Here is a 23,168-nt window from a genome sequence, read left to right as displayed (position 1 = left end):
AAAACTTAATCTTATTTTATTTTTTGAAGGAAAAATTTTATTTTATTTTAAAGTTAATTGAATGTATAGTGGTTTGTGCTTAAATACATCTACCTAGAAGTGAATCCAGCAATAAATTTTAATGTAAAAATCACGGTTACCCTCAAAACTATAGATTTTAACTTCAAGATAGAAACAATTCTTGAAGCAAAATCAATTATACTCATCTTAAAATAATCAGTTTTACACATTCAAATTTATTTTGCCTCAACCAATCAAACATAGTCTCTCGTTTTTTATCGAAGAAGCCTAATTAGCCCACCGCAATTGACGCTATGTAATATTAAACGTGAGACATCAAAGGATCAATCATAAACTTAGAATGCTAAAGGACCAATTAAACTACTCATGACAATACTCTCTTCAGAAAACCACTTTACGCAATGTGTGAAGTAAACTTATGACTTTAACAAAACTTGTTTCTCTTCCCTTTAATTATCATGGTTGGTGGCTTAGTTCATTCACAATGTTGGGCATTGGTTAGTTGTTATTTCTTTTCTTGTTTTTAGTTCTTTTTTCAGTTTTCCTTCATGTAAATATTGTTTTGACTCTTCTGCTCTTCCTTAGCACACCTTGTGCTAGGAAGGACATTTTGATTTGGTAACATATTCCATATTAGCCTCGTCAATATATATATATATTCTATATCTCCTATATCTCTTCTCTACCACCATTAGTCCCAGGGGCGGACCCAGTGTTAGGCATAGTGTGGCACTTGCCACACCATATTATTACCCTTTTTTTATATAATAAAAATAAACAATTCATTATGTATGATGCATAGTGTGGCACTCGCCACACCAGATTATTACCCTTTTTTATATAAATAAAAATAAACAATTCATTATGTATGATACATGTTGATAGCATATCATGTTTGTTCACACAGCCTAGCGGTAGATTCTCCGTTGCTGTATATGTATAGCGTGTTAGCTGTTCTTCAACTCAACTCCCAACTCCTAGCTCGCCCCTTTTTTAAGGTTTTTTTTTTTTTTTAAATTTTAAATATTAACATAAAATAGTTAATAAAAAAAAATGGTTTGATGGGGAGATCGAACCTTTAACCATTCAGAGAGAATGAACTTGCCTAACAAATTTGCCAAAGGGCTTAACATGTAAATATTCCATCTTGTTAATATATAAAGTAATATAATTTACTTCATAGTAAATATTTGCCACACTAATATCAAATGTCTGGGTCCGCCCCTGATAGTCCAATCAAAATTCAAATCAAATATCCAACAACCACAACTAATAAATGTTTAGTTTTCTAATATTTTCTTCTTTTGCTTATTAACCTCAATATAAATTCTTGCACTTTTTTTTCTTCAAATTATTTGATTAACCAACCAAGATTATGAAATGACTAGGAGGAGAGAGCAAATTATAATATACAGTCTAACCAATGTGTTGGACGAAGTATTTCTTGCAAGAAAGGCAAAGGTGAGGAAAGCAGTTCTTAAAAATGATCATTCAATGGTGGAAACTGATCTTCATCTTAATTTTTCTAGCTATTGAGAAATGTACTCACAACGTGGTACCAATTTGAAACTCCTTTTTACTTTAAGTTGTAATTGTCTGAATTTGCGTTTTACAATTAAGTTAATTGTTTCAATGAAAATTGCCTCTTTGTGCTGCTTGGTTGCATTAGTGTGCATTAATTTGTCTTTCATTTTTTTTTTTAATTTCATTGGAAATTTTTTTCTCTTTTGTTGAAATTATGCAATAATAAGTGAAATCTTAGAAATTTTTTAAGTTGAGGGCTTTGTTGATGGCTTCATGATTCATTAGCCTTTTGTATTTTAACAGTGACTTGCAGAAAGGCACTAGAAGACTTTGCTTGAAGCACAAACGTTGGACACAACACTCACTAAGTCTAACATTCACACTTGATGGTGTGTCAGATGTTCGATACGACAATGACAACACACAAGCACAATGTGCTTACATTCAACCGCTTCTATTTTATTCATCTATGTGTTAGTGTCATGTCTGGTGTTTGTCTCAGTGCTTCATAGTAAAATTATCTCAGTGCTACATAAATATTTGGGTGATTAAAAGTGGAGAAGAATTGCATGTGTAGTCGAAGACTGTATGAGATAATTTCATAGTTATTATTATTAACTCAAGCCAAGATCAAATTATGGTACATACATTATTTTGAATATGGAGAAGCTTGTCATGTACTCCCTCTGGTCCTAAACATGGTTAAAAAATGTGTATCTCCTCCAATGGTTATACTGATAGTTATATTATTATATCTATTATTAATTTATTCTCTCTTTTTTCCAGCTTATGATGACAATTAGAAGGTTCTCCACATTTTGTATCGTCACGTTGCCGCATTCAATGAACTTTTGAAAATAGACAACGATCTTAACTCTCAAGCAAATACATTTGTCTAAGCTCTTTGAACCTTGAGATCGATCCTGACCCAAATAAACTTTCAAAACTCAACTCATCTAAACTTTTTGTCAAAAAAGAAAGAAGAAGAAAAAAGTTAGGTGATACATTTATTTCATTTGCTTTTTTGTTTTGTTTTGAAAAAGATAGTTTTTATATAAATAGTTCATACAAGCCTTTCAAAGTGGTAATGCAATAGAGCAAACAAGTTGTAGATCAAATCAAGCAAAGAAAGAATATTGCAAAGCTGTGCTCCAAAATCCTAACAAAAGCAATCATCTTATATCCAAACTCCCCTTAGCTTATAAAAACAAATTTCAATCCTAAAATCTAACAACAAAAGCAATTTCAAATTCCATGAAACATTCAAGTGTTCACCTAAAATTTATCAGTACATAAAAGCAACCCTAACACTGAATACTAACAGTTACAAGACCAACAACCATATTTAAGCTATTTCATTCAACTAATATGTGATACGGTCTAAGCTCTAACTAAGAGAATCATCGTATGTTCGAAATCATATTCTGAATTTTCCAATTAGAGTACAATATCCATTTCCATAAAAACAGTTCACAAAAACATCATAGCAAACACGTACAATCAGAATTCAAGATCCTCATTAACATACACCATATGAATAACGCAAGGAGTAGTTAACAAGATTCAAAGATCACCAATACAGTAATCCAGACAACCACCCTTACAGTCAATCACCTTTGTCCCTATTGCAAAAGCTCAAATTACCTAAAAAAAAAACAACTCCTCCTGGCTTGAAATTCACAAGCGTACGATTAGATTCCCAGTGCAAAGGTTCATATACCCAAAAGAAACTCCATAGATACTTAGGATTCAATTATAATTCTGCAGTTGAAAACCAAACAACTATATTGTTTAACCTTCAAACACACTGTAAAAAATACTATGATGAGTCTTTCCCATGGTAAATAACTTCAGCTTATCCTGACACTCTCCTGAACCCGATCAGTTCTGTCATCAACTCGGGTTTGACGTTTTTAGCAAGCTTCACAGTCATCTTTTCTAGAACAGGAGAATATTGAAGTAGAAATCTGATGAAATCTAATTCAGATTTGGTACCAGCGATGTTTTTTATCACCACATATTTCACACTGAGGGACATGGTTGGCCCTGAAAAGATATCTTCCATACAATTGGAGACAGGTGTTACAAGGTCAGTCTGCTCCTCAAGACGTGCCTACATGAAATTGTTACAAATTCATAGATTAGATGAGGAGAGGAATGGTCATATGCATATTAAAAGTCTGAAGGTAAAAGTGCTTTGATTAAAATATGAAAATGAGGTACACAAGTCTAATTTATAGGACTCTAATTATGTAACTAATTCCATATAAATTGAAACTATTCATAACTTCTGTTAGGAATCATAAGGAAAAAACTTCCAAGACTCTAAACATGTGCAAGTGTTAAGTGCAACCATAAATCAGAAAGAAAAGCAAAGTCAAGCCAAAGTAAATGCGTACTCACAATCATTCTTAATTTTTTAAGATTAGGTGAGCTTTTGAGCAAGCAAAGAACAACCGAAATTTCCCTCAAGTCATTGAAATTTATATCCAAAAGAAGATAACTAAGATCAATACAAGGTGCAGGAAGCTCTACTGGCACAATACCTGCAGCCAAATACTAAAGCAAAACAGAAGAATGGCTTTAATCACAATATAATGTTTTAATACTAGCAGTCACTACTACACTCAAATTCAACATTCATAGGCTTGAGAATTATACCTTCAAACAATGGTCAACAATCAGTAGTCTCTCTATGTGAGGTAGATGATCGAAAAATTTGAACAAATTACTATGATTGCTTTCGGAGTTCAAATACGAATTTAATTGAAGGCATACCACAGCTAATTGCAAAGTGTTGTCAAAGCTGATGCCCTCAAATTTACCAATGATTTGAAAAACCTTGAGATTTGGTGCGTGAATATTAAACTGAGTGAAACCTCTAACTGATGTCAATACTATTTTTTCAAGCTGAGGGCAGCTGGATATCAAGTTTTCAAAGGCATCTTGAGTCATTAAAACATCCTGTAGAACAAGACTTTCTAACTTACTGAAGCCTTTAAACATCGTTGGCGGGTTCAGCCAACAATGACTTAACGTTAAATGATGTAAACTTTGATAAGAAAATAAGCACCAAGGTATCTTATAGAATTCCCCAAAACAAATGTCCAACACAAGCTCTTTAACAGATCTTCCAGTTAAATGAAGAATCCACCGATCAACATCAGACATAGAGTTCACACCAAGGAGATCACAACCAGAGTCAGTGACCTCAAACTTTTTGATTGGCCCTGAATGAAGTAAAAGTACATGATCAATGATTCTCAAAAACTTGCCCTCGATAACTGAAGGGTCTTGTGAAGCTGCAGCAGATACACATTGTCTATTAAACACGAGATCAGGTTGGGTGGACCACTTCTTCCTCCATTTGCTCGATAAAACACTTGTTCTCCCTGCTTCCTTGATTGTCAAGTATGAGAGAATAAGGTCTTGAAGATGATCCGGTAAGCAACTAATCCTATCCAACTCCACGTCCGTCATTTTTAGCCTAAATAAAAATAAAATAGAAAACAGCACATTACTTACTCTTATGAATTCAAAATTATTAATGTTGTGATTACCATACAAGAGTGGTTTAACATATTGTCATAATTTTGCATAAGCACAGTATAACGTTTTGGTATAACTGTTGGGCCACGAGCGGAAGCGTCATTGGGTTGGATAATCACATTGGACTAAAAGCAACCACACAAGTGAGTTGGAGACCACATCTTCATCCAAAACCCTCACGCATTAGGTTTATGGAACTCTTTCATCCAATTTGGGAATTTAACTCACACTTGACATATCACAAAAATAACATTTTTGCAAAAAATCAAGAATATGAAATGAAATTTAAACCTTTGAAAGCACATTTCATGCGATGGTAATAAACAATTTATTAATGGAAGAGCTAACCAAAGTAAATAATGAATTAGGCAATTGAAAGCATGATCGGCAATATCAAAGCTGTTCTAATTCAACCAAATACAAATCTAATCCATTACTTCGCCTCTCAAAATTGTTAAAGCCACCGCCACAGACAGAAAAGCTAAAAGCACTCCAAATTACAGATCTAATTCACCTAATGTATTGCTACTAAAAAAACAGAGCATATACCCATTGCAATGGGTTTACTCCAATCCTAAAATAAAACCCTAAATTTCCTAAAATCTAATCTTAATGGATTGAAATTAGTTCAAAAGGTTTGTTTTCTTTCCCTAATCAAGTGTAGGTAATCCGTATTTTAATTTTGATTTTGATTTTGGTTTTGGTTTGTTCTCATAGCCATAACCATTACAAAAGATGAAAAAAAAAAAAAAAAAAAAACAAGAAGAAGAAGAAGAAGAAACAAACAAACCTTAGGATGACAGGTTATGAGGTGACGGCGCAGCAAAGGTGGTCATTGGCAACGGATGCGACGAATACTAGTGGCAAGGGAGGAAGAGCGGGAATTGTACCGTGTGTTTGTGTTGGATGGATTGTCTCTTGCTTAAATAGTTATTTCGTCCCTCGATCATTTGAATTTTCGTCCCCGAAGTTACTGATGTTATTAAGACCATTTTTTAAATGATTAATATTTGCAATGGCAAAATGGAATGATTAGTAAAACGAAAATTCAAATGGTCTATATATTTAAGCCTTGTTTCTTTTTTATTTGAGTAAGGCTTAAATATCCAATTGGTCCCTTAACTTAATTTCAAGTATCAGTTTGATCTCATAAGTAATAAAAAGTTCGTTTAGGTCCTTTAACTTTATTTAAAGTACCGGTTTGGTCCTTTCTGTTAATTTAATTCAAAAAAACATTAAGTTTAGGGACCAAATTAGTACCAATTAAATAAGTTAAGAGACCAAACTAATACTAATTAAATAAGTTAAGGGACCAAAATTTAACATTTTTTTGAATTAAATTAACAGAAGGGACCAAGCTGTTACTTTAAATAAAGTTAATGGACTTCAACGGACCTTTTATTACTTATGAGACCAAACCGATACTCGAAATCAAATTAAGAGACTAATTGAGCATTTAAGCCTTTGAGTAAATTACACTCATGTTTGAATTACACTCACTTTAAAATATACACTTTCTTCACTTCAAAAGTAAAATTTATATTCCCCTCCTTTTTAAAATGCTTGAATTACATTGTTCAAAAAAAAAATGCTTGAATTACAACCCTATCCCGTAATAATTAAATATGCACTACACTTTAATATTATTTAACATAAATAAATATTTTTATGATATATTTTAATTTTGAACCATCATTTAAGAATAATTTATTTAATTCTTTATAATTTAAATGTCAATGATAATTAAATTTAAATATTTTGCTATTGATTTTATAATTTAGATTATAAAATCAACTTTTAAATAACCATGTTTTATTGTCTTTAGTAATTTTTCAAGTATTTTAATTTAATTTTGGGTTGTTTCATATTTTATAATAGGGTTTAAAACTACATGTTAATGAAATTTGTGAATAAAAATAGCAAAAAATATGTATTCAATTTATTATTATATTAAAATAGACTCGCAATACTATGTTTTTACGAAGTGTGTTAGATTATGCTAGATTATTAAAAAAAAACAAAAATATTGAGGGAGTAAAGTGTAGATTTTAACATAAGAGGGGATGAGAATGTAATTCAAGCTTCTCTCACTACAAGAAACCATTGAAATTCCGAGGCACAAAACTCCTTGGAAATTGTCGATTTCTCCTCGGAATGTCACTTTTTTCCGAGGAACTCTCTTCCTGAAAAAATAGTTGGTTGCAATCCATTTTCCGAGGAACTTTCCGAGGAAGTTCTGTTTCCGAGAAACAAATGTCCTCGGAATTTTGATTTGACTACTGCGCCACAGGCTGGGCTTCTGCGATGTCTGACATAGCATTTCCGAGGAACTTTGTCCTCGGAATGTAAGTTATTTAAAAAATAATTAAATTTATTATTATTATTTTCCTGTCTTTTAAATTTATAATTAAATTAATAATTATCAGAAAGAGAAAGAAAACTGTTCCCTCAAAAAAAAAATTCATTATGTAACTGTGTTATGCTCTTCAAATCTGATGATAGCTCTTTGGCTTTCTCGCGTGTTGCATTTGCAAAATTGGCATCAACAGTTGGACTGGCATCAAAGACTAAACCATTTTCAACATAATTGGATGTGCTGTGTAAAACCTCAGAACTTGAAGCCATATGCTCTAGTTCCTCTTTGATTTTTATCTGAAACCGAAGAACAGGAAGCTTCCCTTCAAGCATATCTAGTAACAAACCACAATAAAAAAGACATAAATCCAGAAACAGTTTCATTCTTTCTCAATATAAAAAAAAAACCCAAAAACAGATGAAATAAATCAAAAGGAACAAAGATTTAGTAATTTACCAGTTCAAATCTTCAAGAACCGGAATGAAGGGTTTGGGTATGAGAGGGTTTCAATGGATTTGGGCTTTGAGAGGGATTTCGAATTTAGGTTTGTTTGGAGCAGAACCTTCGATGGATTTGGAAGAACCTTTGATAAAGAGATTTGGGTTTCTTTGCCTTAAGTTTTGAGGCTTGATTTGGGTTAAATGGAAGAAAAGGGTTATGTGGAAGAAAAGAGAGTACTGAGATTTGTTTTTGAGAAGAAAGAGCGTATTGATTGTTTAAAAGCAAGAAAAGCAAGTTAAAAAATTAGAATAAAGAAAAAGAAAAATATATAGAGCAGTGTTGATTGACATCCTGCTCTGTAAAGTTGCTGCTGCAAGTTTTAGCGAGGAACATCTTCCTCGGAATGCAGCTTAAAAACACGTGCTTCTACCACATATCACTGCTATTGCATTGTGAGGAAAAAGTTCCTCGGACTTTCCTCGGAAAATGACATAAAAAACCGTGCCTATACAGAGATTCCTGACACCGGTATAACGAGGAAAATGTTTCTCGGAAAAACATTATTTTTGCGAGGAATAACTTCTTCCTCGGAAAGTTTCGTCGGTATACGATTGATTTCTTGTAGTGTCTTAGGGGAGGGGAGTGAAAAGTTTTATGATACATTTTGAATAAGAGGAGAGGGGAGTGTATATTTTAACATAAGAGTGGATGGAAATGTAATTCAAGCATTTTTGAGAGGAGGGGAGTGTAATTTACTCTTTTTATTTAAACCGTTTTTTTTTGTTTTTTTCATTTTAATAAGCAATGCCACGTGGCACTACATGATTGGGCAAATGGCACGTTCTATTACTTCCCCAATGGCACTAAAGTGCTACTCTTATTATTCCCGTGAGCTTAACTCAGTTGGTAAGAATAATGCATATTATATGTAGGGGCAGGGGTTCGAACCCCGGACACTCCAGTTCTCCACTATTAAATTGTGCGAGCTCTAACCACTAGGTTATTTAACCAAAAAAAAAAAAAAAGTGTTACTAGGCAAAGGGTTTCCCTTGAATACTAGACACTAATATGTTACTCCCTTCCTCTCAAATAAGATATTACTTTCTACCTTCTGGTCATTACTTTCTATCTTCTGGTCACTATTATAAACAAAAATTGATATTTTATATTCATTCAATAAATGACGTATGTGGTCTTTGATATAGACCACATACATTATTTATTGAATGAACTTAAAATGTTAAATTTTTGTTTATAATAGTGACCAGAAGGTGTATTTTTTACATGCTTATTAAAAAATTGTAGAGTGGTGATCATTTTAATGGTAAAATAAGTTTAATTTATTATAACACTCTTATTAATTATAGAAAGTTGAGTAGTTAGATGATTGAAATGCAATAAATAAGGGTATGTTAGTGAAAAAGAATAATAAACGATGCATTTGTATTATAAAAATGACAAATAATTTGATACAAATAAGAATGGGGAATTAGTCACTTTAGTCCCTGAATCGGAAGGGATTCGTCACTTTAATCCCTGAATGCAGATAAATTGCAAAATAGTCCCTGAATGTAGACTTTGTTAGTCAATTTAGTCCCTGAATGCAAACTTCGTTAATCAATTTAGTCCCTGAATGTAGACTCCGTTAGTCACTTTAGTCCCTGAAATTGACCATGCAGGGACTGTTTTGCAATTTCTCTTCATTCATGGACTAAAGTGACGAATCATCTCCCATTCAGGGACTAAAGTGACTAATTCCCCAAATAAGAATACAGTTAAAACTCTATAAATTAATAATGTCAGGATCGAAGAAATTTATTAATTTAGAGAGTTATTAATTTATCGATAAATTAATAATTATTAATTTAAAGAGTTTTTAAGTAAGTATACTGTACATACCAAACAAAAGGGAAAATTAGTCTATGCCTCTTAGAATTACGTTGCAGCGAACCTTGGGACTCAACGTAAATTAGCAACTACTGTGTTCATATGCATTGGAAATCAATAATGACTTTTGAAGTACAGTAAATGTAAACAAGAGGAACAAATGTGTTCAATGTATTTTTAATATATTTTTTTCAGTTTCTATGAATTATTAATTTATGATTTTCTTGGGACCGAAAATTATAAAGGGATCTCCCGAAAAATTATTATCTTATTATTTTATCGAGTTTTTCAATTTTTTACATTGGCCCAAGTCGGGACCGGACAAATTTATTATTTTAGAGAGTTTATTAATTTACCTAGTATTAAATTAAAGAGTTTCTACTGTAGTAAAGAGGACACCTATTATGTGACAGAGAGAATAATTATTGTAAGAGTAAATGATTAATCACCCCAAAAATTGTAACCGTAACATCGTACAATTACTCCCTTAAAATTTCGAAACATAAAAAAACGTTTGAATTTTGTCAAACATCGATCAATTTACCCCCTTGGTTAGTTTTCTACTTCGGTCAAAATGATGTTGCAGTTATTGTCTACGTGGCACTGCCATGCATGTAGAAAGAATATGGCACGTCATAGGGGAGATTCATAAATTCATTGCAAAGATTTCTGATGAAAACCCATAAATTCAAACCTGAATTTGGGAGGAAACCCTAGGTTTTACCGAGAATTTCCCAAGTATCTTCAACCCAATATGCAAAAATTACAATATTGAACCTTATCTCTTATTATAAATGTAACACTCAACTATCAAATGATTATGTTTTTGAGAATTGAGAGGTTTCATAAGAATGGAGGGAGTATATGAAGCTGACAAACTTATATGTTTAGGAGTTCTTTTGAATATGAAAAAGATGCATGAATGAGTTATATAAGTTTTTTTTTTTTTTGAGAGTTATATAAGTGTTCTGTTTATTTTTCAGGATAAACTTATATAACTCTCCTTCAAAAAAAAACTCATTCATGCATCTTTTTCATTTTCAAAAGAAAATTCATGCATAAACTTTTGTCTATTTTTCAGGATTTTCAGTTGGAAAAATACAACGTGTATTGATACAAAGGAGGCTTGTATCCATCCATGTTTTGTTCTGGTGCTTAAAGCTTTCAGAATATTATAGCTTGAAATGATCCATACAGGTTCTTTATTGGTTCAAAAAAGTTGATTTAGTCCCTGTTTTAAGAATGTTTTAAACTTTGGTTTCTTCATACCCAGAAAATCAACAAAACCTTCTTTACCCTATGCATATTTTTATTCAATTTTTAATCTAAAGCTTTGTTTTTTAGCTATAAATCTGCATAATTTGTTGAATTTTGATCTAGTGTTTTTCCTTTTTCACACCTTTACTTAATAACTTTGAAGCTTTGATCTTTTATCTTATAAAAATTTCATCTTTTAAAAAAAAAAAAAAAAAGAATGTTCCGTTTTATTCAAAATTCATTCACTATGTTTCGATCTAAGTATGTTTATGTAAAATCTTTTTAAATCCTAAATTTATGCATCAATCCAAACAAAGTTATGAATCTATCCATAGGTTACAATTTTAATAAAAAGTTGAAATTTCTTTAGCTTTCTATTTCATTTTCGTTTTAATCAATACTAAGGGTGTTAATACTTAAAAGAAATTCAGATTAGGTACAATACAAATCAAATATAACTTAATCTATTTGCCCTAGTTTTGACATCATGCAAAACAATATAAAAGAGGAATCCATTCACACTTTATCTTGTAAGTGTACTCTTGTCAGGAAGCAACCACGACACAACGCCACGTAATATTTTTAAGGGTTAAATATATTTTTGGTCCCTATAAATATGTTAACTTTTCGTTTTAGTCCCTTTAAAAAAAATTCAACTTTTAGTCCTCAAAAAATTATTCACCTTCACTTTTGGTCCCTACTTTAAAGTAAACTCATGCGTAAAATTTATATTTTTGAATAAAAATTTTGCAAAAAAAAAATATAATATTATAAGGATCTATCCTAAAAAAATTAAAAAAATTTACCAAAACATGAATTAAATATGAATTTTTATATTTTTTGCGGTAAAAAATTCATATTTAATTTAAGTTTTGTTAAAAAATTCTAAAAAAATTTGGGAGTGATTTTTACAATATTCTATACATTTCTGCAAAATTTCATTAAAAAATACAAAAATTTACTTAATAATAGGGACTAAAAGTAGTGATTGAAAATTTTATAAGGACTAAAAGTTAAAAGAAAATTTTAGAGATACTAAAATGAAAAGTTGATATATTTATAGGGACCAAAAACATATTTAACCCTATTTTTAATTTTGGATCGACCAGGCAACAACCATGCCATATACCCAAACCAATATCTCGGTTTCCTAAGATGGGAGATGTCCACAAGCTCATCAACATAGAGTCGGTAAGCACTCTTAACTTAATAATTACCATGCTTTTTCGTCTTCCAAATCAATTTGTCTTAAGGCACCTGAGCAAGCAAAGGAGTCTTTAGAACTGTGGAAACTATGTCTGCATTGAATACCTGATGCATGATATCCTGATTCCATGTCTTGCTGGTTTTATCCATCAAGCTATGTACCATAATATTTTCTACATAATGTGCACCACGGATGGTGCTATCAATTCGGCCTCCATTCGCCAGCCATGGTTCATCAAGAATGGGGAAATTAATTCCTAGTCCATTACACCACCGAGAGCCCCCTCTCGCAATAAACATTGCACTAAAAATGCTATTCCACACAAAACTCGAGTTGTGACCCAATGATGTTGTTAAATAGCTTCTACGCGGAAATCACTTGGCTTTGAATAAACGGGAAATCAGAGCATCCGCCATGATCTTTGTGCACCGCGAGCTTTTCCTAAGACATCCAATGAATACAATAGTTACTTGAACCGCCATGATCCCACCAAAACGAGTTCATAATCTTTTCAATATTATTAACAAGAGAGGTAGAAAGGAGTATGCTCATAACATATGATGGAAAAACATGCTAAATAGAGTTGATCATAACCTCTCAACCTTCTTTGGAAAGACACTTGTTGTTCCACAAATTAATTCTCTGCCAAACATGAACCTTGATAAAGTTGAAAGTTTTTGTCCTATCGCTTCCAATCATGGACGGTGGTAGTCATAAGTACTTGACAGTACCTAACAAAACTTGAACTCCTATAATATTTGTAATAGAGTTCTGTAAATTTGAGGGAACATTCATGCTGAAATCAATTTATGAATATTTTAGGAGATTTTTAGCCTGACCCGAAGCTGCCTCATATACAAATAAGTATTTTTCTTCATAACTTGCGTCTGATTCTCCTCGGCTTTGAAAAACAAAAAACAATCATATGTGGAAAAATATGTGTGAAATAGTTAGGAGGGGTTCCTTGCATATAGAAAATGTCATGAATATCCCCCTCCTCTGCACGACGAATTAGGGATGAGAATCCCTCAACACAAATAATGATTAGGTATGGGGGTAGGGGGCCGCCTTGCTGTAATCCTATTTCCAATATCACAAGGCCAACCAACTCACCGTTAACAAGTACTGAGTTATCTACCAAATCAACACACATAACCATCCATTGTATCCTTCGAGACGTAAAACTCGCCTTTTAGATAATCCTAGTCGATTATGTCATATGCTTTGCTTATATTGAAGTGCCACACATCCGTCATTGACTTTGGTTTTGATCTTCATAAATTGTACGACTTTTATGGCGACCATTACATTATGAAGTATTGAGACAAATATTATGAGACAAATATTATGAAGTACTTATCAATCTGGAACAGAGGCAAATTGGTTAAATAACATTCAACCTTAATAAAACTAAAAATTGTGAATATAATATATTATTTTGTTGTCTCTAATATGAACGTCTCAAAAATAGTTTAACGATTAATCTTTATCATTTTTAGTATGCTTTTTTTTATTTATTCTATAATCTATACTATATATAAAGAAAAGGGTTAATTATGTTTTTGGTCCCTACAAAATGGCGACCTTGTAAGTTTAGTCCTTACTTAATTTTAATAGCATTTTTAATCCCTATAAAAAATTTCTGCACTCAATATTAGTCCTTACTCAATCCAAATTTGTTTAATTTATGCTTAAACTCTTAAGTTTTTCAACAATTTTTTACAGGCGTGTTAAAAACGTTATTAAAAGGTCCTCCAAAAAAAATATCGCAAAAATTTGATTTCTACGTCCATATTTTTGTTACTTATATCTTAAAATTTTGTCGTTTTAAAAAATTCATATTTAATTTATTTCATGTTAAAAAATTATAGTTTTTAGTAAATGAACCGTTCATAGTGTTCTAAACTTGTATAAAAAGAATCGTTAAAAAATTTAAGAGTTTAAGGATAATTAAACAAAATTTATTTTAGCAGGGACTAAAATTATAAGTAAATTTTTTTTTGTAGGGATTAAAAATGCTATTAAAATTAAGTAAGGACTAAACTTACAAGGTTGCAATTTTGTAAGGACCAAAAACATAATTAACCCTAAAGAAAATAACCCTTTTCAGCTCTTTTGGGTTAGCTTTTCTCTTTCCAAAAATGGCCTTAATTTTCAATATAAATGACACATGTAATAAATAGATAAGAATGAATTTAAATAGTAAAAAAATGTAACAAACACGATTGGAATATATATATATATATATATATATATGTTTGATTTTTTTTCTTTTATCATTTAAAAAGTGTAACAAATTAGATGAGTATATTTATACTTACTTTTTCATTATCTCAATTATACCCTTAAACAACTTTTTCTATAAGTAAGATTGTTGTTGGTGTCATTAAAAAAATGAATTTAGATTATATTTTTTTTTTTTGTATTGTTGGTGTCGTTGAAATAGATAATCATGGTTAGTTAAGTTTGTTATAACTTGAAAGCAACAAACATTTATATTTTTAGTTTTAATCAAAATTTCATAAAAAAACATCGTTCATAATTTTCAAACGTTAGCGCCATAAAAAGAGCGGAAAGACGAGCACATGAGTGCCCGTCTTTTCGCTAGTAATATATAATGGGAATATGAGACTATTTTGAGCTGAATTTTTCATCATTTTAATTATACCTTTAAAATAATTTTTTCTTTGAAGAATATAAGAAAATTGATTATATTAGTTTTTTTTTAGGGAAATTATATTAGTTATTATTAGTAAAAAAAAATCATTGTTTTCATCACAAATATGTAAGGTTTTGCAATTCGAGAGTTTACCTCAACTTTGTAACACCCTATTTCTAATAAGCGGTAAAATGCGCGAATACATCAGACATATTCTAGAAATAGATGCTACGTCTTCGAATAAACCACAATTATACATGCATAAAGATCATGTTACACAACATAGCAGCGGAACAGACATATAATTCATAAAACATCTCCAAATATCAACATGATACAATTGTATCCTCCAAATCTCGAATAACAAAATATCTCAACAACTCCGAAATACATAGTCAAAATAAAACAACATGCAAGAACTATCCTAGATCAGAGCCCTAATCTAGACACTTGCATGAAAAAGAGGAACTCCACTCCTCGGCATCATCAAGCAAACAACTAAGCATCCTGCACTCCATCTACCCGTCCATACAGAAAGGTAGGTGGTAAACCACTGAGGGTTAGCATTACATCATCATAATCCACGAAAAACATTTATCATGAACATTGGAAATGAAAGAATATATTCAAGAATAACAATCCATACATATATTCACAAGTATCCACATCACATGCATATTATTCTTTACCATCATTCCAAGTTCATCTCAACAAGTGTATCATACACATATCTCAAATTCACCTTGTCAATCAACAATTAACCCTCAATAATTCAATCCACAAATTACAGTTAGCAAATCAATCATAAAACACATTGCAATGCAATTCAATCCACCAACAGTTTAAGCAATGATTCTAGACTCATCTAGATGCATGTGGTACCAATCACCTCCAGGTCGTCACCTTCGATGCAACAAAAACATCGTACTCACCTCAATTGGATATAAAATCTGCCACCATCAGTCTTGGATATAAAATCCACCACCATCAGTCATGAATGCATGAACATATGACTCAACTACAAATGCATATGTTCACACAAACAATAATCACCTCACCATCACCAATACTTGTATATATGCAATCATCAACAATTCACCACCAATTTAACATATATACAATCACCAACAACATCAAAAATCACACAACATGAAGTTGTCACATAAATACACCACCAATCATCTTCACATAACATATAACAATACTCCATAAAGGATTCACAATCAATTGGTTCTCAAAAGTCATCTTTAGTCAAGTTCGTCTCTCAAAATCACAACAATTAAATTAATTGAACATTTAAGTCAAAGCCAAGTAAACAAGATCAATTGCCTCTGCCATGTGTTCTCACAATTTACATATACGTGTAGTAGAGGTTACATAAGCATTTCATCGGCCAAATACGATGAATTCATAGAAATCACAAAGTTCGTCTCAATTATCATTTTTCAAAGAATTTCCCAATTTCTAAGTAAAAACAAGTAGGTTCACTACATCACAGTTTAGCCACCTTAGTTGCACTCTTAAAAATCAAGTTTCAAAGATTAAAAACATTCCACAAGGATTGGGTCGACTTAGAACTCGTTATGCGGGATTTTTGACAAAACGTTTCAAGAGTATTCTCCCCATAACTTGCAAACCAAAAATCGTATTCAAGTCAAACCAACGCCCTTAGAAAGATAAAAATATTATCTACAATTTTCATGTTTGCACCAAAAACCAGTTCACGACTGAAATGAGCGAAAAAGATGCGAGAGTGCAAAACAGGAACCCTGTCCTGTGACAACTCGCCACTGCAAGTAGAGCTACTCGCCACTGCGAGTTAGCAGTTACTCGCTGTTGCGAGTAAGCTTGCTCGCAGCTGCGAGTTATGGCAGTTCAGTCTCGGGAAAAAGAGCCATTTCCACCCCAAAATCCCAATTTTGACTCCCCAATGCCCAAATTTGATCCCAAGGTTCATCCAAACATTTCTAAACATGAAAAGACACACAAATGCATATTAAATTTGTCCGAAAACATTCCCTAAACAAAAATCATCATTTGACCCATTTTCCATCAAACTTCAAAAACAACACAAGTTCATAACAAACTTCATCATTATGATTACCCAATGTTTTAATCATCAACAACAACATCTCTCAACCACAACAGCAACTAATCATCATGAACTTATCAACAATTCATCACAACAACACATCATATCATCATTTTTGGACAAAAATGCAAAGCATACATATAACCACAACTTAAGCATGTAATTTCATCATCAACAACTCAATTAACATTTAATTTACACACCCAAACATTGCATCAAAACATGCACACGAATTTACAATCAATTAAGCTCAATTCAACAATTTCACAAAATGGGTAAAAATAATAAGATGTGAATTATGGTTGAAATCTAACCCTCTTACCTCTAACACCAAGATTTTCTAACTCAAGCTTCATTTTAGCTCCTAGATGATGAATCCCCTCTTTGCCTTCTAACCCTTGTTGTTGTTCTCCTCTCTAGCCTCTATCTCTTCTCTTCTCAAATGAAATGAAATGAATAATGTTGTAAAACCTAATTTCACCAACAACTAGAGTTTATATACATGCTCTACTCAATTGGCTTATCTCTCAAACCTTAATGGGTCTAACCCATTTCTATTCTAACACCCAAAATGTCACTACTCACTTAATGGTAAATTATAACACTAACGGTCACTTAATGGTAATTAAAATAATTACTACACCTTTTTGTAACTTGGTAAAATAATACTCTTACTAAGCACTAAAAATAACCTCTAACAAAATTACAAAATTACCACTGCTCTCAAAATGACCAAAATGCCCCTAAGTCCAAACTGACTAAAATACCCTTCTACACCGAATTCTACAATTCCCAACCAAAAATACACACAGAGGCAAATAATCACATAAGAGCACATATAACACACATAAATAAATAATAAAATAAAACTAGCGAAAATCGGGCTGTTACACGTTTTGCCTAGGTAAACTCGACTCGAGAACTCGTATGAGTTTACCTAAAATTAAAATTATATAAAATTTAGGCTTAATTGCAGTTTTAGTCCCCTAACTTTCCCAAAGTTGCGATTTTGGCCCCCTAAGAAAAAAAACTACAAAACCGCCCCCTAAGTTTAGCAACTGTGGCAGTTTTGGCCCCCAAGGCCAATTTTGACTCGATCTACGCTGATGTGGCACCCTAAGTGAGGTGCCACGTGTCTTTTTTTTATTTTTTTTGCCTTGGGGGCCAAAATTGCTACAGCTGCAAAACTTAGGGGGCGGTTTTGTAGTTTTTTTCTATAGGGGGCCAAAATCGCAACATTGGGAAAGTTAAGGGGCTAAAACTGCAATTAAGCCTAAAATTTATTTTATGCAAGACATATGTAAGATAATATAATATTGTAAATAGGTCAATAGTGCAAAATATGACTTAATTACAAAGGGAAATTATACCAAACTACCATAATAAAACATTATGCTCAACTTAGCATCCAAATACAAAAATTAACGCACAAAATCATAAGTTTCATAAGTCTCTAAGTTTAAGCCATCCATAAACCATCCAAAAAAAGGAAGTTTCACAATTTCCTAAAGTTGTTAATAACTATCTAAAAAATAAACTAGTTAATTTCTTCAAAAGGTCAACAAACACCACCACTACAACCCTAACCGGCGTCGAAATCTGAATTTCTACCATCGAAATTCGCAACCATAACTGGTATGTGCTCCCATGTTTATGGTTTGAGAACTCAGAGAAGAAAGAAAAAGAAACGTTTTATTTCAGGAACAACGTGTTTAAAGGTAACTATTCAGTAAACGTTTCGATCTTTGGGCTTGTAGAAAAGGAATTGGGTTTTGAAAAAAATGGGCACAAAAAAATGGCCAATTTTTTTATTTTTTTTAAATGTATACTCATAAAACTCAGTAGAGTGTTAATTCGGTCAAACTCGTCAAACGTTCCAATTTTACCAGAAATCGAGTTTACCCCAGAGTTAACACAATTTTGGTACCTAAACACGTAAACTCGATAAACTCGGAGAGTTATCACTCAATTTGCGGAACATTGCAAATGAAATATGTATATATACGAGAGAGAAGGACATTCCTACCTACCCGTATAAAGAGAAGGACATTCCTTAAAGCATGCCCCCCACTTTTCTTTTTTGATTCCTCGGAGTCTCCGTTTTTTTTTTTTTTTTTTGGTTACCTCGGAGTCTCCGTTTAGGATTATTGTATTTTTATTTTTTTTTAAATATTCATTTATTTATTTACATCGTCCCGACTAAGTTTCTTTGTCTCTCTGTCTCATTACTTTACTCCATTATCCTAACCTCAACAAGACAAAAAAGGAACACAACAACAACAACAACAAATAAGCACTTTTAATTTATGGTAAGTGTTTCTCTTTAAGTCATTGCATGTTCTAGATTTTTCTGTCAAATGATAAGCTCTTACTTTTTTCCAAAAAAAAAAAAAGTTTGCTATTTTATTTTAATGGTTTTTGGTCCCCACATGAATCTTTTCACTGTTTTGTATAACTCTGCCATTTTTTTTTTCACCTGAGTGATGTTGAAAGCTCTTAATGATGTTGAAGGAACTTCATAATTTTATTTCTGTTTAATGCTTGCAACCCATTTTTTCAAATACCCTTAAACTGTTCTTTTTCTTTGGATTCAGCCTTACCCTTTTAGGAACAAACCATGTTATGTAGAAATGTTCTTTTGTGAATACATGCATGTCAATTTCCTTTGGTTTAATCCAATGTGATCCATCTCAAGAAAGAAAGAGAAAAATAAAATCAGAATTTGTTTATTCACACACTATAATGTACACACAAGGCACATGATAGCAACACTGACACATAGACACTAGTAATTTTTTTTTAAATAAAAGTGATTGAATGTAACTATATGTCACGCTGTCGTGTTTTAGTGTCTCATAGATACACATATCAGACATTGAGCACGCATTCAATTTGAATTGTTGGTGCTACATAACATGCTTACAGTGCGGGTGAGCACAGGTGGCAGGGGAGAGAGTAAAAAGTAAGAAGAGCTCAAGAGCCGTGGAATGATAAGGTTTCAATGTGTTTGAAAAGTGATGTTCCGTGATTTAGCTACGAGTCCATCCTGGTTTAATTTATAGGCTGCTATTGGCACGTTTGAATTTTGTTATTGTAGTTTGCTTTATTAGATTATGATGGAATATTAAAGTAAAAGTCAAGGTTTCCGATGTTCCTTGGGTTCGTGTAGATCCTCGAGTTTGACAATCTTCGGTAAAACTAATATTGACCGTTCATATAAAAACATATATAGTTGCTCGATTATGATTAACTTCTTTTAAAGTTACATTTGTATTTAAATTTACCAAGCCTTTTTGTTTGGTGTAGAAATATAATCACCGAGAGATGTAACAAATATTATATTCATTACTTTGAGTCTCATTATCACTAAAATTGTTGACAGACCATTATGAATAGTGAGCAGCTTAAGAACGGTCAACAAGAAAAGAGGTGTAGGAATTTTCATGAATACTTTGATCTGAATGTAACTGCTCAAGAGCTGGAGGATGAGCCCGATTTGCAATGTGAATTAGCAGAAAACCACAATATCCAATATACCGAGTTATCTGAAACGACAGAGAAGCATGTAGATAGCCGCAGTATGGAATTCAACAAACATGAAGAACAGGTGCCTCAGGCAAATACTTTTGAGGGATGTGTTGATGACTTGTTCATTCTAGCACAATCTGCTAAAATATTAGCAGCACTGACTGAAGATAGTGTGGCTAAGACATATATAAACACCCAAAATCAAGGTTTGCATTGAATTTGACTTATAATTGACTATTCTTATTTTCTTTTTCGTCGGTTCAGACTTATCTAGTAACTTAGTTGATCATACATCTGAAGAATATAGTAGCAGTGCAACCAGTGTTGTCAAATAGTGCCTATAGCGTAGCGGAATTTGAGCAAATCGTTATTGTTCCACGATACGCTATTTAGTATGAAGTGTTGTCAAACCGTTATAGGCTATAGTGACGCTACAGCTTTATAGCATAAGGGAATTTGAACAAATTGCTATTTTCCATGATCTACAATTGAGAATACTGAGCATAACTGGTAATGGTTGATGAGACTACCTTTGTTTAATTTCCAAATGCCATCTACGCACTGCAGAATCTCAATGTGAGAAGAATTTGATAACTGTAACTTCTATTCTTTTGTTTATAGATCAGGAGTGCTCACAAGAACTACTTGATGGATCGGTTTCTCGTGTGAGTACTGAAAGGTGTGGACTTTGTTATGAAGTTACAGGAACGCGCTTAACTCAAATCCGAAAGCAAGCTAGATGTAAATATCGTAAATTGGATCATGATAGGGCAGATGATAACCAATTCAAACATTTACAAAGAAAAACAACCCGCCTGAGCCAGATGAAGCAACAAGCTAGATGTAAAAGTAAGAATGATTTGTCCTCATTGCAAATAATTAATGGACCCGAAAATAAGCAGCGGCAAGGAAGGATACTTCGACTGAGTCAGATGAAACACCAAGCTCGTTCCAAAAATAATGCAACAGTGAAAGAGGGGACAGAGGAACATGTTTGTGTAAACCAACATTGCAACAGATGTAGAGGTGAATAACACTTATTGTGCTAGTCATTATCTCATGTATTTATATGTTTTGAATCCCAGTCCTATTTGGTTGTGCGACTACTCGTACAGCAAGTAAGATTGCATATTATAGGGTATTTTTTTAATACTCAATTTTAAGTGGACTACAATCAATAAAGTAATCATTCATCATTTTTATGCAGTGAAGCGGGATAATGAAAATTATAATAAGGAATGTCAACATGTTGCAAGGCGATTAAGGTCATTAAAGACTAAAAAACATAGGCAACAATTGACGACAGAGTGCGTAAGAAATTCTGCTGATACAAGATTGCAAGCTAGTGGAACTATGCTAAAAGATAAGAATCTAATAACATGTCAACAAGAGCTACCTCAAACCTTTGGATGTACCGAAAATTTAGAAGCAAATTTTGGCACAAATAAACTTCAAGGGAATTATGGATCAAATGAATCGTCAGAGCTCAGATATAAATCTCTTCAGCATATTCCAAGTGGACTTCCGGTGCAAAAGAATGTACTTTTGTTCACTGGGTTACCAAATTACACATTCCATCAATATGATCCAAATATGGGATGGATGTTGTACATGCATCATGTGCAGCTCATGGAATATCACAGGGTGGTTGCACGCCAGCATAGAGCAGAGCGAACCGAAGAGAAAAGGGCATTGAAGTATAAGCAACAAAAATCAAAGAATCCTTTACTAGGTAAAAAGAAAAGTCCAAATTATGCATTCATTTTTCAGTATCTAATACACATGTGTCTGACAACTTAATGTCTATCAGCAGCAAATTCTGAAGCACATAAGGAAAAGTTACCTGTAAAAAGATTACGCTTAACTCAATTGAGACGTGAAGCTCGTATAGGGAATCAATGTTCTGCCATGCAAGAACCTGATGAAAATTAGAGGTATATTTTTCTCCCTTTTCTGTTGTTGTTAGTGTTAACCCTCCGGTTGCCAGGGGAAGGAGCCCCTGGTAATCCGGAGTTCAGCCGTGAGGTAAGTATTGCGTAATGTTAACATCTCTCTCCCGAACGTTCGTCCTTTGATGGAGCTCCGTAACAACTTGAGTCCAAGTGTTTGGTTTATATTTTACTCCCTTTTGATTGAATGATAAATTACTACTTGAATCTCATGATTGGAAAGTTGTAGAAAAATATTATTGACGTTAATTTTTTTTCAAAGAAATAAGGCCAATATTCTCGATTAATTATTCTTGCTTGCACTTTGTCTCTCCGTATGTTTATAAAATAACTAAGACGTGGGAAAATAGCATTCCTAGTTAATGCAGTACATTTGTTTGTGCATCACTTTGTTGGTATCATGAATCAACTCTGATTACAGTAACCTAACACTTTGAATGAACTCCAAAAACTTATGTAATTATGTAAAGGAGTAGGAATGATTTAATATGATTATATCTAGCAATTCAAATTTATTTTGAGGTTTTATAAATTATCTATGGTAGATCTACGAGTATATAAAATGTTATGCTAAGGTATTCATTGCGAGAGATGCTAGAATTGTCTAAGTGATAAATGTGTGATGTTTGAATAAACTATGGTTGGTATCATGATATAGATATAATTTCAATTTTGTTTCTCTTTTGAAGACATTATAA

General features: G+C 32.4%; 2 protein-coding genes and 1 long non-coding RNA gene across 4 annotated transcripts; 1 reads left to right on the top strand and 2 right to left on the bottom strand.

Annotated features, from left to right (window-relative positions):
- Positions 1–2,967: 2,967 nt before the first annotated feature.
- Positions 2,968–5,992, bottom strand: LOC146921509 (F-box/FBD/LRR-repeat protein At1g13570-like). Its single transcript, XM_085714901.1, has 4 exons — positions 5,885–5,992; positions 4,207–5,032; positions 3,949–4,104; positions 2,968–3,658 (listed from the first exon to the last, which is right to left on the bottom strand). The coding sequence occupies exons 2-4, from the start codon at positions 5,023–5,025 to the stop codon at positions 3,401–3,403; spliced, it is 1,233 nt and encodes a 410-aa protein (XP_085571027.1). The 5' UTR covers positions 5,026–5,032; positions 5,885–5,992; the 3' UTR covers positions 2,968–3,400.
- Positions 5,993–7,450: 1,458 nt separating this feature from the next.
- LOC146921508 (uncharacterized) lies at positions 7,451–8,518 on the bottom strand. Its single transcript, XR_015010775.1, has 2 exons — positions 7,907–8,518; positions 7,451–7,784 (listed from the first exon to the last, which is right to left on the bottom strand). It is a non-coding gene; the product is annotated as an uncharacterized LOC146921508 (long non-coding RNA).
- A 10,653-nt stretch (positions 8,519–19,171) lies between these two features.
- LOC146921507 (uncharacterized) lies at positions 19,172–22,635 on the top strand. Of its 2 annotated transcripts, none has more exons than XM_085714900.1 (5): positions 19,172–19,302; positions 20,376–20,727; positions 21,143–21,547; positions 21,729–22,253; positions 22,335–22,635. In XM_085714900.1, the coding sequence occupies exons 1-5, from the start codon at positions 19,300–19,302 to the stop codon at positions 22,451–22,453; spliced, it is 1,404 nt and encodes a 467-aa protein (XP_085571026.1). In that variant the 5' UTR covers positions 19,172–19,299; the 3' UTR covers positions 22,454–22,635. The 2 variants fall into 2 exon arrangements, with proteins under 2 accessions (XP_085571026.1, XP_085571025.1); XM_085714899.1 differs by having other exon boundaries at positions 22,332–22,635.
- Positions 22,636–23,168: the final 533 nt, after the last annotated feature.

Source organism: Medicago sativa, chromosome 5 (genome assembly GCF_051527215.1).
Source record: "Medicago sativa cultivar Bolivia chromosome 5, Bolivia_mono, whole genome shotgun sequence".
NCBI classification, from domain to species: Eukaryota; Viridiplantae; Streptophyta; class Magnoliopsida; order Fabales; family Fabaceae; genus Medicago; species Medicago sativa.
Note: the sequence above shows the minus strand (reverse complement) of the source record. Positions and strands in the feature narration are given on the sequence as shown.